At 45.4% G+C, this 16,095-nt stretch overlaps 1 protein-coding gene across 2 annotated transcripts in view; it reads right to left on the reverse strand.

The window, feature by feature from the left end:
* PRKCA (protein kinase C alpha) overlaps positions 1-16,095 on the reverse strand; it is a 436,189-nt gene that overhangs the window by 58,206 nt on the left and 361,888 nt on the right. For both annotated transcript variants that reach the window (XM_088468544.1, XM_088468543.1), the window contains 2 exons: positions 12,146-12,208; positions 10,858-10,996 (listed from right to left, as the gene is read on the reverse strand). In XM_088468544.1, coding sequence (XP_088324670.1) covers positions 10,858-10,996; positions 12,146-12,208 — 202 coding nt within the window. The remainder of the gene's footprint in view (positions 1-10,857; positions 10,997-12,145; positions 12,209-16,095) is intronic.

The raw sequence follows: 16,095 nt of genomic DNA on the forward strand, positions 1-16,095 counted from the left end.
AATCCTGGTGTGGGCGCCCAAACTACAGACTTTTCAAAGATTTTTTCTCATACCTCCTTGAGGCTACAAGCAAAAGTGTTTCTATCATGGCTAATGGGCGTTTGATCAGAGCAACAAATTAACTGCTCAGATAGACGCCCACTAGTTAGATGCCCGGCGCAAACAATTGAATCCCCCCCCCCCTTATGTCACATAGGATAACAGGGGAAAAGTACTGTGATTTGGCCATGTTATGTGTTAGGAAGCAAAGAAAATAAATTAAAAGAGGTCTTGAAGACAGAAATTAACATGAGCAGGGATGATAGAACTGCGAAAATGAAAAGGTAGATTTAGTATCAAACCATTAGTGTTAGTATTAGTAGTGGTCAGTTACAGAGTTTCACTACTGCTCCTATAAATGCACTTGCCAATATATAGCGTGCACCTGTAAGGTGTAACAGTACAGTATGTCGGAGCAGGTGTTGAAGTCAGGACTTCATGGAGAGAAGGAAAGCTCTACATCCAGTACTAACCAGAAAACACCCTGGTAAATGTGCACGATTGAGTAAAAATATGGCAGAATTTATATACAGAGTTGTACATATACCTATCTGCAGAGCGTGTTATGCGTGAATTTGGCATGGTGCATGCTCTGAACATGGACATATACAGATACGGGCAATACTATTTGATCACATCTACACTTACAAAAAAAACAATGGAACTGTAATGTACGTGCGAGTGTGTGAGGGGTTGAGGCCTTCTCACACAGGCATGCTCATGCCAATATAGCCTATGCAGATGTAAGCAAGTATATGCATGTATGAAGGCATATCTTTTGCACCTAATATAGTGCATATGCAAGTGCACGTTGATAATAATGAATAGTAGCAAGCCAGGCCCATTTGCTACATACACTGTAGAGGGTGCATCTGGAGAAGCTTACAGCTCTGCATATGGGCGAATCCATATATTTATTAAATGCACCTATCGTTTAAATAATGTATGTCTGATTTACTTTTTACCTCAGCCCCAGAGTCCGGAACATCCAAGCATTTTTGGAGTTGACTGCTCCAGTTGTGAACACATTGCCATAACATCAGAGCTAAACAAGGGAATACTGCAAAGGCGCTTATACAATTATAAAAAACACCAAATTAGTGCAAAATTTATAAAATTTAATGTAATATTAATACATATAAACAAAAACAAAACTACTTGCTCCTGGGAGTAAATAAATAATAACAGATAACAATCAATAATAAAAGCAATTGTATGGGAGCTTGATAATTGGTAATAGCAAAAAAACTTGTATTGAAACCTCAGTAATGCTGTTGGCAAAACTACATGGTAAATGATAGTCTCAAATAGAAACAAAGGCCCTGATTCAGACCCACTCGCAAGCGGCTGTCCGCTCGCAAGTGGGTCGATGGTCTGCACTGAGCATGCACACGACGGAGGGAGCTCCGTCGTGCGCATGCGCCAGACGCGACGAGCGAAGGAAAGTCCTTCGCTCGTTGTGTCTGATCAAAGGGGGCGTGCTGTCGATGTTGATTGACAGCACGCCCCCTTTGGTGGGCGTGCCTCCCTGACGGGAGCGTTCCCAAGGGAACGCCTACCATCAGAAGCCGGCCCACTGACATCACTAGTGATGTCAGTGGGAGTGATTTTGGCTCTGATAGTAAAATTGATATAATGATGTATAGGAGAAATACTCACTCCAGACGGTCAGCTAACTATGACCGTCTGGAGCTGACTTCCAGGACCCTCCACTTACGGCTTGGCAGTTACATCGCATCCTTTAGCCGTTGGAACCACCACATTTAAACACTCAGACTGGAGTTTGTTAAAGAGGACTATACCGGAGTGAGTATTTCTCCTATACATCATTACATCAATTTTACTCCCAAAAAGGATTACCATCTCAGTGCATTTGCACTCTATTTAAACAGCTGTGGAACTCATAGTATCTCTCTTCTGTTACCATTAACACTGGAGACTTTGGCCCTGATTCAGACCCACTCGCGAGCGGCTGTCCGCTCGCAAGTGGGTCGATGGTCTGCACTGAGCATGCGCACGACGGCGGGAGCTCCGTCGTGCGCATGCGCCAGATGCGACGAGCGAAGGGCTTTCCTTCGCTCGTTGTGTCTGATCAAAGGGGGCGTGCTGTCGATGTTGATTGACAGCACGCCCCCTTTGGTGGGCGTGCCTCCCTGACGAGAGCGTTCCCAAGGGAACGCCTACCGTCAGAAGCTGGCCCACTGACATCACTAGTGATGTCAGTGGGAGTGATTTTGGCTCTGATAGAGCCAAAATCACTCCGGGCCTTGCGGTTGAAAACCTCAACCGCAGGCTCCAGCTCGCAGTGGCGATGGTCGCGATGGTCACGACCATCGCGGCCATCAAACTGCACGCTCGTATAGGCTGTGGGTGGTGACCCACAGCTATACGAGCGTCCAGGAGGACGCTCCATAATTATGGAGGGCGGCCCTCATTCAGAGCGTGCGCTCTGCTCAGAGCGTACGGCTCTGAATGAGGGCCTTTGTTTCGATTTGAGACTATCATTTACCATCTAGTTTTGGCATCAGCAATACTGAGGTTTCAATACAAGTTTTTTTGCTATTAGCTATTACCAATTATCAAGCTCTCATACAATTGCTTTTATTATTGATTGTTATGTGTTATTATTTATTTACTCCCAGGAGCAACTAGTTTTGTTTTTGTTTATATGTATTAATATTACATTAAATTTGATACATTTTGCACTAATTTGGTGGTTTTTATAATGGTACAAGCGCCTCTGCAGTATTCCCCTGTTTAGCTCTCTTTTTGTATTGGAGACAGGCAATCTCCAATTCTGCAAATTGGCAGCTGTACCTTCTGAGTTTATTCACCACAGGTCCCCCCATCAGGCGCCAAGGTTATTTTGCCATAACATCAGCACTATTTAATAAGTGCAATCTATATAAGGCAAAGCTGTGCATTGGAACATCAAATGTGTTTTATTGATTGCATCTGTCTAATATATTAAGATATCATTAATGCTGCTTTATGCCCAACCATCATTGATGCAGTTACTCACTGTGCTTACAAATGTAAGCAGTAAACAGACACAATAACCTGGGCATTTCAATAATGGCAAGGGTTCAATACACTGCAGTGCAAACAATAATTTTCTGTTATAGTATATGGAGAGCAGATCCTAAATGACCGGTGTATTATCTGGATAAACATGATGAGTAAAGGAAGTGTTATTCAGGGTCCACACATGGAAATCTGCCCTTTTAATTGTAAAAACCTAAATATACAATTGTGTACAATATGTTTCACTTCATTACATGAGGGAATGAGAGCAGAATGCCATGGCTGGCTGCTTGTGCTGTACCTGTGGCTGTGAATGGTGGATAAATTACAATGCTAGAATCACTATGAAAAGTTTTTGTGGACTGAATATTCATCTTGTTGCTGCCTATGCCTCAGTGCCTACACAATTCATAGAGTGAATATTGGTTTTGCTCACAAAATGCTACCTCCACTGTGTGCAAAGGAGAAGTCCACTTTAATGGAAGGAAGAGACTTTTGCCCATAACTGCTTCTAACAAATAGTGAAATCTGCGGCTGGCACTGCCCATTAAGATAAGCATTTGTAGTATTTGCCAAAAAGGAGATAATAACTATAACCTGCTCAGCAGAATTCCATAAGTGGCAAGTCCATAAACAAAAGATCCCTGACTGTACTGGTCACCAGATTCTCCTCTGCAAGAACAGAATTTAACAGAGGACATTTGCGTATTACATCAGAGGATATTAAACATAGATGTTTGAGAACTCCGGCAGAAAGAACCATTGCCTTGCAAAGGGTCCTGCACATTGCCATGCCTGACTGGGTAAGCCTTGGCAATTTAGAAGTATGTTCCCCATAATTATGCAAACTTAGAAATACAATAATAACTGCAGAATGAAATGTTACCTGTGCCACCTGTTTATTAGTCTGTACCTGAGACCACCTGTACATTGAGTTTTCCTAAGTTCTTGCGGCCTTACTTTCCTTGCCCATTTCCACACATTGGGCAACATTTATAACAATGTGGATGTAGGAGCTGCATATTTAATATACTGTTACATCAACACCACAATCTTACTGCATCAGCATAACAGGGGAACACATCAATATTCCATATTGCCGGAGGACCCTGTTCCTTCCACTATATAACAGTCGGACAAAATTACTGGTTACATTCATTTCTCTGCTCACAAGACACTGTCCCAATGACATGCATGTCATTGGTGCATGGGCTACAGGTTGTTTAATTCCAATTTAAAACTTCCTGTATCAGCAAGAGATGAAGACTCAATACAACGAGTTCCTCTGACATTAATATAAACAGTCATCTATAGAAAAATGTGCACATAGAAATTAGACAAAATAAAAGGTGTTGACATTCAGGCCTGGATGCAGTAGGGTTTTTCAGGCTGGATTGCATTATTTATTGTGTACAACAAAAGTGGTTATCAAGCCAATGCTTTTATGTATAGGCATGTGAAAAACATCAGAGTTATGGTATAACATACCTTAGATAACTCCTTTTCTTCGAGGTCCATAGGGTCCACAGAATCTACCTTGGGGCATGTAGTGTAACAATCCATTTCACCAAACAGCTCTAGCTTTGTTGCTCCCAGCATGCATCGGTCCTCCTCCCTATATGACCCGCCCCCAGCCACAGGCATTCAGTTTGTTAAGAAGCCTAATGGCAAGAGACGGAAAGTGGAGAAGGAAGTACATCGCACACAAGACACACTCCACATACGAAGAGGTAATCAGTGATACGAAAAAAGCAAAAGAACAGATCCCAACTGAGGCCAGGTACGTCAGGGAGGGTGCTCTGTGGACCCTATGGACCTCGAAGACAAGGAGTTATCTAAGGTATGTTATACAATAACTCTGATTTTCTTCTTCAGGGTCCATAGGGTCCACAGAATCTACCTTGGGAACATCCTAAAGCAGTTCCTTTAAGTGTGGGGACGCTCCTGCGCAGAGAGGAGAATCCGCCGCCCAAAGGAAGCATCCTGTGAGGCAAACGTATCAAATGCATAGAATTTGATAAAAGTATTAACAAAAGACCAAGTGGCTGCCTTGCAAAGCTGTTCAGCCGAGGCACCATGTCTAACTGCCCACAATGGTCCCACAGACCGAGTAGAATGTGCTGTCACCTTGTTTGGTACAGGGAGACCAGCCTGTGTATAGACCAGAAAAATAGTCGTACGCAGCCAGCGAGCCAAAGTCTGTTTGTTTGCTGGCCAACCTCGTTTGTGAAACCCACATAATACAAAGAGTGAATCTGATTTCCTGATGGAGCTGGTACGATCCACGTAGATACGAAGGGCTCGAACCACATCCAAAGAAGCTTCACCTGTAGACAGGTCTGAAGACTGAAAGGGAGGAACTACAATCTCCTTATTCATATGGAAACGGGAAACCACCTTTGGTAGGTAACCCACCTTAGTATGGAGGACAGCTCTATATTTATGGAAAATCAAATATGGAGAGTGACGTGACAGAGCTGCCAAATCAGAAATTCTACAAGGCGATAACGAGGAGAAAAAGTACCTTTGCTGTCCACCGTATTCAAAGGGAGCCATCTGCAACATCCTGAGAACTAAAATCAAATCCCACTGAGCCACTGAACTCTCAACGTAACCAGGCGAAGACCTAAGTCTAATCCTGCCTGAAGAAAAAAATCTTAAGGTCATATGTTCTGTGAGCACACCAAAGAAAAAAATGAATGCCAAATTCTGTGATAGATGTGGGCAGAAGCAGGCTTCCTTGCCCTCATGCATCGTCTGAATCACTGAGGCCGAAAAACCTTTGGCCTTGAGGATGGCAGACTCAACAGCCATGCCGTCAAAGCCAGCCGAGGTAAATCCTGATATGGGCAGGGACCCTGCACCAGCAGATCCGGCCGTAGAGGCAGTGGAAGTGGACTGTCTATGGATAGACAAGTCAGGTCGGAGAACCAATGCCTCCTGGGCCAGGCAGGGACTATCCTGCCGCCCTCCTGCTTGAACTTCCTGATGACCCTTAGGAGGAGGAACATTGGAGGAAACAGGTATGCCAACCTGAAATCCCATCTCACCGCCAGAGCATCCACGAAGGCGGCTGAGGGGTCCCTCGTTCTGGACCCGTACCTGGGGACTTTGTGATTGTGACATGACGCCATGAGGTCCTAGATACCATGGAGCCCAGCACCTGCATTGCCAAGTGTACCGACACACTTTGCTTGCAGAGAAGACTGTGCACCAGAGATTGTAGTGCCACAATCTTGTCTTCTGGTAGAAGAATCCTCTGTCCCAGAGAGTCCAGCAGCGCTCCCAAGTGCACCGCCTGCTGGTTTGGAGAAAGGACTTTTTCCAATGTATTATCCAGCCGTGCTCTTGCAGGCAGACAATGGTCATCTGGAGATGACATTGTAACATCTCCTGAGATTGTGCCAATATCAGGAGGTCGTCCAAATATGGCAGTATCCAGACTCAGAGATCAGCCATCATGACTGCCATTATCTTGGTAAATACCAGAGGAGCTGTGGTCAGCCCAAAGGGTAGAGCCTGAAATTGGCAATGTTGCTGATCTACCGCCAATCTCAAAAATCTTTGGTGGGATCGAGCAATCGGCACATGCAGATATGTATCCTGGATATCCAGGGAGACCATGAAATCCCCAGGCTCCATCGCAGCATAATTGACCGTAGGGTTTCCTATACGGAATTCCGGCACATGGAGAGACTTCAGATTCAGGATAGGGCGATGTGACCCATTTGGTTTTTGAATCAAAAATAAATTTTAATAATAACCCTTTCCCTGTTGCGTCACAGGGACGGGGACTATGACTCCTGACTTCAGGTAGGCTCCAATAGACTCCCGGTAGGCCGAAGCCCTGACCGGGTCTAAAGGAAGGTTTGTAACCACAGACCTCTGAGGGGGATGCCTCAGGAATGTGATGGCATAACCCTGAGAAACCAGCTCTCGAACCCAGGCGTCCATAGTTGTCTGATACCAGGCCTGGGAGAACTGTAAGAGTCGGCCTCCAACCCTGAGACCCTCCAGGGGGGAGGCCTGCCCCATCAGACAGTAGACTTACTATCTGGCTTGGAGGCAGGACGTTTGCTTGACCAAGATTTCTTGGGCTGACGTGTCCTGCGGACCTATCTCTGTCTAGAGGAGGACTGACCCTTCGCCCTACTCTGTGGGCGAAAGGACGGAGCTGCCGACTGCCTAAATTTAGGGGTAGTCGCGGATGGCAATTCAGCTGACTTCGGTGTCGCTAGAGAAGTCATTATGTAATCCAAACAGTACCTTCCCCGCAAAAGGCAAAGATTCAAGAGCCTTCTTGGATCCTGCATCCGTCTTCCAGGTTTTTAGCCAAAGGGATCTTCGGCTGCAACCAAAGTTGCCGAAACCCTAGAAGCCAAAATACCTGCGTCAATGACTGCTTCCCCCATATACACAGCTGCTTCTCGCATCTGATAGATAAAAGCCTGCTGTTCTCTGGTAGCATCAGGTATAGTACCATCCAGAGCTGTCGTCCATTCCTCCATAGCTTTCGCTACCCAGGTTACAGCCATAGCTGGTCTGGTAATAGCTCCAGATAATGAAAACATTGATTTCAAATGATTGTCAAGTTTCTTATCTGTAACCTCTTTTAAAGAGAATGCTGCAGGAATGGGTAACGTAGCGCTCCTAATCAACCTTGTGACATTATTATTATTATTATCATCATTTATTTATATGGCGCCACAAGTGTTCCGCAGCGCCTTACAAAGTACATGAAAAAATAAGTAACCAGTGACTTACAATACAATACAAAGCAGGACATGGACATGTATAATAAACATTGCTATATTAGCGACCTTTACGCCCACATAAGCAGCCAAGTGTTGGTTAGTGGGGAGTAAGAGATAAATGAAATTACAGTAGGAAGAAGCACAAGAGGGTAGAGGGCCCTGCTCGAAAGAGCTTACATTCTTTAAGGGAGGGGCAGATGAACAGGAGTGACACAGATGGGGTAGGCGGGGAGGAAGGAAGATGTAGCAGCAAGTTAGGATGAGAGCTGGAAGGCTTTAATGAAGTAATGGGACTTAAGAGCTCGTTTGAAAGATTGTAGAGAGGTGCAGAATCTGAAGGTGGAGAGGGAGGGACTTCCAAAGGTGGGGAGCAGCGCGGGCAAAATCTTGGGAGGCGGGAGTGGGAGGAAGTAATCAATTGGCATGAAAGGCGGTGTGTATTAAGTGAACGAAGAGGGCGGACAGAAGAGTGAAGGGAGAGGATATCAGAGATGTAAATGGGAGAGGAATGGGTGAGGGCTTTGTAAGTGAGTGTGAGAACCTTGAATTGAGTTCTGAAAGGGAAGGGGAGCCAGTGGAGGGCTTGTAAGAGAGGGGAGGCAGATGTAGAGCGTTTGGAGAGGAAGATGAGCCGAGAAGCAGCATTGAGCACAGACTGGAGAGGAGAGATGGGATTTGGGGAGGCCAGATATGAGGAGGTTACAGTAGTCAAATCTGGAGATGACCAGTGAATGTATGAGGGTTTTGGTGGCATCCTGGGTGAGAAAGGGTCTGATATTGGAAATATTCTTGAGATGGAAACGACATGACTGTGAGAGGTTCTGAATATGTGGTTTGAAGGAGAGGGAAGAGTCCAGGATGACTCTAAGACAACACACTTTGGGACTAGATGAGATAGTTATGCCATCTATTGATAAAGAAATAGTGGGACATGATGTTATGTGGGAGGGTGGGAAGACGATCAGCTCAGTCTTAGACATATTAAGTTTGAGAAATTGCTGGGACATCCAGGAAGAGATAGCAGAGAGACAGTTAGAGATACGAGTCAGTAGAGAGGGGGAAAGATCAGGTGGCTGAGCGTCAATTGTTGGGGAAACTTCCCATTTGTTACACTCCCCAAGTGCAAATAAGTACAGAGAGGTTATATTCCTTGTAGCACGAAAATGCTTCCCAGGAGTACTCCATGCCTCAGACATAAGATTCGTCAGCTGTTCAGACTGAGGAAAATAGTCCTTAGTCACCTTTTGACGCCTAAAGGCCACTTTGGCTGTCGGTGGAGCCTCCTCTTCCTCTATACTGAGGATAGATCTAACCGCTTTCAAGAAGAGAAGGGACATCCCCCAGAGACTGATGGTCCTCTTCTACTGAGTAAGACCCAGAACTCAGAGTCAGAATCTGAAGAGGAGTCCAGGTCATCATGAGACAACTGATAGGAACCACTCTTATGCCCCTGCTTTGCCGCCACTTGTCTATCTGGCTGCTGAGGAGCTATAGACAGCGGTGTACTCTGACTAGAGTGAGCAGTAGAATTAACCCAACAGGAATTCATAGGGGGCATATACATAGCAGGATGCAACTGCTGTGGATACCCCATAGACTGGGGAAATACCGCAGCCGGAGCCCGCACCTCTGTCCACTAAGTGCGACAAAACCTGATACCACCCGGGTGGTTCTAGCGCTTGAGCTCTAGAAGTACTGGCTTGAACAGGTAGCTGTTTACAACAGAGGCTACACATTCCATCCAGGTTAACATCCTGCTCACATAGGCCTGCCAAACAAGACACACATGATCTGAGTACTGGCACATCATCCTTCTCACCTACACCTTTAGACATGACAAATGTATAAATGGTATAAGGTGTACAGCATAAAATCAATGTGACTCCCTATCAATGAAACCCCTAAACCTTTCAGAGGGATGAGGAGAAACACAGTGATAGGTATAACTGACAGTTTAGAATAAACGGCAGTACAATACAGCAGATAGCATTAAAGTCACATACAATGCATAAATACGCACAATTGCTATTGCAAATGGTACACTGAATCAACTAGCCAGCCCCGGAGGGGTAATGGTAGGATATAGAGTGCTATATACCAGGCCCAAGGGAGAGGTATACAGGGAGAGCGACCAAACTCTGAGACAGCTACAGCAGTACACACACAAACGCCATCTGCGAGCGTCTCACCATGAGGTGGTCAAATATAGCAAACCAGACTAAACTCCGCCCCGGAAGTTGCGTCTGGCTTGGGGGGGGGGGGCCATATCTTCCCTAAGCTGCGATTTTGATGGCAAGGGTACACTGGCCTCATTGTAGTAGACGCTTACTAGTGCGTCTACTACCCTGCTCCGGCGACAGACGATAAGGACCCGGCCGCCTTAGTGAGGGCACGTCACACGCGGCCTTCACCCACAGCTGCACCTTTGCGTCTCCTACACCGAATGCTAGGACTGCCGCACACTTACCTGTCATCTCCGTGCCAAACCTGCAGTCCGGACCTCAGCACAGGTGCTAGCTAAGCCACGATGAGGCCCGCCGAGAACCTCAGGGCATATAGCGGTACTGGTGTTTTCGGCCCCGGTGGAGGTAGTAGGAGTCACAGTACCTGCATCTTTACCGGCACATGGTACTGCTAAACTCGGTAGTTCGAAAAACTAATTAAATCATAAAATAAAAAAGCCTGGGACTGCCTAGGCAGTCCCGCTGTTATAACAGGTGCATCTGGATACTTGCCGCGCACCAAACAAAAAAACAATGCCTTTGGCTGGGGGCGGGCCGATGCATGCTGGGAGTAACAAAGCTAGAGCTGTTTGGTGAAATGGATCGTTCCACTACATAACCCATGGTAAATTCTGTGGAGCCTATGAACCCTGAAGAAGAAATACTGTTACAACATGGAAAATATTGAAATGATAAATGTTATCCACTATAAGTCTTTGTTACCCATTATATCAGAGAAGTGTACGACCTGACAGCTTACCTGACTACAATTGTACATCCTGTAAGATAAATCATTGAAATGACAGATGAAGTGTTACCTCAGGTGCAATGTAGTCAGGAGTCCCGCAGAAAGTCCGTGTTGTAACTCCATCCACCATATGCTCTTTACACATCCCAAAATCAGCAATCTTTATGTGACCTTCAGCATCCAACATGACATTGTCCAACTTTAGGTCTCTATGTGAAGTAGATAACAGATTAAACCAATTTAAATATTAAACATTATTCAGGCCATTCATTCACTATATGCATTCCATTATTCTTGTACAGATTGTTTAGAAAGGTCTTTCAGCAAAATATTAAGTGTTAGAAAATTGCTTCCCAAAACTACAGTGCAAAACTTCTATACTTTTCTATCTACTATATCAGTGGCCATATTATCAGTGTTAGTGCCCAAAGCCTCAATTTATTAATCTACAGAAAAGTGACCTTACTTTTGCATGGAAGTTGTATTAGAGGCCTGAATTACACATTTATTACACTAAATTTGCAACATTACAAAAATAAAACTTTAAATGTGGTGAAAGTCTAGAATGCTCTTCTAGGGGTAGATTTACTAAAGCTTCTAAAGTGGTGTTGCCCATAACAACCAATCAGAATCTGTATAATTTTCTAGGATGCAATAAAGAAATGATAGCTAGAATCTGGTTGCTATGGGCAACATCACTGCTTTTCATTTTTAGAAGCTTTAGTAAATCTATCGCTAGGTGTCAAAAGATAGATAAAGCCTAGTGAGGATATTTTTCTATAGAAGTATAGTAAAACCTGTGCACATAGGTAATACAAATTAGGTAATATATGGGGGGTGGAATGGGTTTGCATTTAAATACAATAAATAACCTACTTATTCTTATTGTAGATTCTGTAGTGGCGCTAAAAAAACAACAATATTGGCACAGACTCCAATGCAAAAGTGCCTACATATCCCTATTATCATGAAAAGGTAGGATATTAGTCTGAATATCAATAACTTTTTGAATATGAAATCAGAGATGGAAATACCCGGGTTTCATTCATTTATCCTCTAGGTCGAGTTACGTGTAGCCAAGCCACCCTGTTCTCCTTCACTCCTTTTAAGAAAATTGTAAAATGGATACTACACTCTAATCTACGTGCTTATAACACCAATTACAGTATGTTGACATCACTGATTACTCCTCTTTTGTTGTACTGTATATTAAGCGGTTATTCTTAGGAATCCTCCAATATGCATTTCACTACAACAGTTGAATCTAGTGATCTCTGCTTAAATGAAGTTTAAGACATGCAAGTTTCCTGGCCCAGTTACAGGACTCCAATGCTGCAAGAGATCTGAGTAGCTCTCACCTGTAAACTATTCCTTTTTTGTGCAAGAAGAACAGGCCCACCGAAATCTCTGCTGCATAGAACCTGGGACACAAAGAACATACGATAAACACTTCCTGTGGAGGTAAAAATAATCTCATAGCTGAATAAAAATTAAAAATCTCAGAAGATTAGACAATGCTAAATAAATATTTTAGAAGCTCCACCTTTCATAAATCTGTATATACTGTTCCATGAGTTAGTACAACACTGATGTGAAGGGTTATGAAAGCAGCTGGAGGAACAATTTTGTTTAAATTAGGGGTGTGCACCGGCCACTTTTCGTGTTTTGGTTTTGGATCTGGATCTTTCTTCGTGTTTTGGATCTGGATTGGTTTTGCCAAAACCACCCTTCCGTGTTTTGGGTTCTGTGTTTTGGATCTGTATTTTTTTTTTAAAAAGCATAAAAACAGCTAAAATCACAGAATTTGTTGGTTTCTCTGCTCCTATGCTATTATTAACCTCAATAACCTTAATTTCCACTCATTTCCAGTCTATTCTGAACACCTCACACCTCACAATAGTGTTTTCATGTCCAAAAGGTTGCACCGAGGTAGCTGGATGACTATGCTAAGCGACACGAGTGGGCGGCACAAACACGTGACCCATCTAGGAGTGACACTGCAGTGGCAGACAGGATGGCAGTTAGAAAAACTAGGCCCCAAACTGTACATAATGCAAAGAAAAAAAAGAAGTGCAAGATGGAATTGTCCTTGGGCCCTCCCACCCACCCTTATGTTGTATAAACAGGACATGCACACTTTAACAAATCAATCATTTCAGCGCCAGGGTCTGCCACACAACTGTGGCTGAAATGATTGGTTCGTTTGGGCCCCCACAAAACAAGCTGGCAATTAATGTGTCCCTGCACAAACTGGCTCTACGGAGGCAAGATGTCATCCTCATCCTCCTCATCCTCACCCTCTTCAGTGTGTACATCCTCATCCTCACAAAGTATTAACTCGTCCCCACTTGAATCCACCACCACAGGTCCCTCTGTACCTTCTGGAGGCTGGTCTCCCTGGAAGAGCTGATAATTCATTTTGATGAACATCATCTTCTCCACATTCTGTGGAAGCAACCTCCTACGCCTTTCGCTGACAAGGTTCCCGGCTGCACTAAACACTCTTTCGGAGTACACACTGGAGGGGGGGCAACTCAGGTAAAATAGAGCCAGCTTGTACAGGGGCCTCCAAATTGCCTCTTTTTCCTGCCAGTACAGGTATGGACTGTCTGACATGCCTACTTGGATGCTGTCACCGATGTAATCCTCCACCATTCTGTCAATGGTGACAGTATCATATGCAGTGACAGTAGACATGTCAGAAATTGTTGCCAGGTCCTTCAGTCCGGACCAGATGTCCAAACTTGGTCCTGCCTGCCCTGCATCACCGCCAGCGGGTTGCTTAGGATACCTAAGTTTTTTCCTGGCAGCCCCAGTTGCGGGAGAAAATGAAGAAGGAGCAGTTGACGTGTCACGTTCCGCTTCAGCTGACAGTGTGTTCACCAGCAGGTCTTTGCACCTCTGCAGGCTTGTGTCGGCCGGAAAGAGAGACACCACATAGGCTTTAAACCTAGGATCAAGCACGGTGGCCAAAATGTAGTGGTCTGATTTCAACAGATTGACCACCCTGGAATCCTGGCAAAGCGAATGAAGGGCTTCATCCACAAGTCCCACATGCCGAGCGGAATCGCTCCGTCTTAGCTCCTCCTTCACTTTCTCCAGCTGCTTCTGCAAAAGCCTGATGAGGGGAATGACCTGACTCAAGCTGGCTGTGTCTGAACTGACTTCACGTGTGGCAAGTTCGAAGGGCTGGAGAACCTTGCACAACACGGAAATCATTCTCCACTGCGCTTGAGTCAGGTGCATACCCCCTCCTTTGCCTATGTCATAGGTGGATGTATAGGCTTGTATGGCCTTTTGCTGCTCCTCCATCCTCTGAAGCATATAGAGGGTTGAGTTCCACCGCGTCACAACCTCTTGCTTCAGGTGATGGCGGGGCAGGTTCAAGAGTGTTTGCTGGTGCTCCAGTCTTCGGCACGCAGTCGCTGAATGGCGAAAGTGGCCAGAAATTTTTCGGGCCACCCAAAGCGTCTCCTGCACGCCCCTGTCGCTTTTCAGAAAATTCTGCACCACCAAGTTTATTGTGTGAGCAAAACATGGGACGTGTTGGAATTTGCCCAGATGTAATGCCCGCACAATATTGGTGGCGTTGTCAGATATCACAAATCCCCAGGAGAGTCTAAGTGGGGTAAGCCACTGGGCGATGATTTCCCTCAGTTTCTCTAAGAGGTTGTCGGCGGTGTGCCTCTTACTGAAACCGGTGATACACAGCGTAGCCTGCCTTGTAACGAGCTGGCGTTTCTGAGATGCTGCTACTGGTGACGCTGCTGCTGTTGCTGCGTAAGGTGATACATCTACCCAGTGGGCTGTCACAGTCATATAGTCCTTAGTCTGCCCTGTTCCACTTGTCCACATGTCCGTGGTTAAGTGGACATTGTGTACAACGGCATTTTTCAGGACACTGAGGACACTTTTTCTGACGTTTCTGTACAGTCTCGGTATCGCCTGCCTAGTGAAGTGGAATCTAGACGGGATTTGGAACCGGGGACACACTACCTCCATCAATTGTCTAAATCCCACTGCACTAATGGCGGATACCGGACGCACGTCTAACACCAACATAGCAGTCAAGGCCTCAGTTATACGTTTTGCTTCAGGATGACTGCTGTCGTACTTCATCCTCCTCGCTAAGGACTGTTGGAGGGTCAATTGTTTAGTAAAAGTAGTGGTGTTCCTACTTCCTCTCTGGGATGATGAACGACTCCCAGCAGCAGCAACAGCGGCAGCAGTAGGCGTAGCAATGCAGGATCCTCCAGAGGAATCCCGGATAGGAGAGTCAGTCATGCCAGTGACATGGCCTGCAGGACTACTTCCGATCCTGACTAAGGAGGAAATTGACGAGGAGGGAGTTGACGGTGTGGTTTGCAGGCGCTTGGATACAACAGGACAACGGGATTTAGGTGTCCCTGGACTGCTTACGGTCTTAGCCAAAGTTTCTGAACTTGACAGTAACTTTTTATGAACGCGCTGCAGGTGCCGTATAAGGGAGGATGTTCCTAGGTGGTTGACGTCCCTACCCCTACTTATTTCACCTTTACATATGGTACATATGGCAAGACAGTTGTTGTCCGGATTTGGATAGAAATATTGCCAGACCAAAGAGGTGGAATGTTTGGTCTTCTGCCCAGGCATGACCGTGATGGGCTTTTTCATCCCACGGACAACAACTGTCTCCCCCGGAGCCTGATTTAAACAAACCACATCACCATCAGAATCCTCCTAGCCAACTTCCTCCTCAGCGCCAGCTACACCAGTATCCTCATCCTGTTGTACTTCAACAGTGACATCTTCAATTTGCATATCAGCAAGTGGACTGTGGGTGCTCCTTTCAGCACTTGCAGGGGGCGTGCAAATGGTGGAAAGAGCCACCTCTTCCCGTCCAGTGCTGGGAAGGTCAGGCATCGCAACCACCACCACACTTGGACTCTCCTTGGGGATTTGTGATATCTTCTTAGAAAGCACAGTTCTTCGCTGTGGTTTTGCCAGCTTAACTCTTTTGATTTTTTTAGTGGGAGGAGGGCTTCCATCGTCATGTGAAGCTGAACCACTAGTCATGAACATACTAGGGATCGACCTTAGCCGTTCCTTGCCACTCCGTGTCGTAAATGGCATATTGGCAAGTTTACGTTTCTCTTCAGCTGATTTAAATGTCTTTTTCAAGGTCATTTTCCTGAACTTTGCCATTTGGGATTGTATGTGCCCTCTACTATGACATTGGGCATCGGCCTTGGCAGACGACGTTGATGGCATGTTATCGTCTATGTCATGACTAGTGGCAGCAGCTTCAGCACTAGGAGGAAGTGGTTCT

Source organism: Taudactylus pleione, unplaced genomic scaffold (genome assembly GCF_031769625.1).
Source record: "Taudactylus pleione unplaced genomic scaffold, aTauple2 ptg000012l, whole genome shotgun sequence".
In the NCBI taxonomy this organism is placed as follows: domain Eukaryota; kingdom Metazoa; phylum Chordata; class Amphibia; order Anura; family Myobatrachidae; genus Taudactylus; species Taudactylus pleione.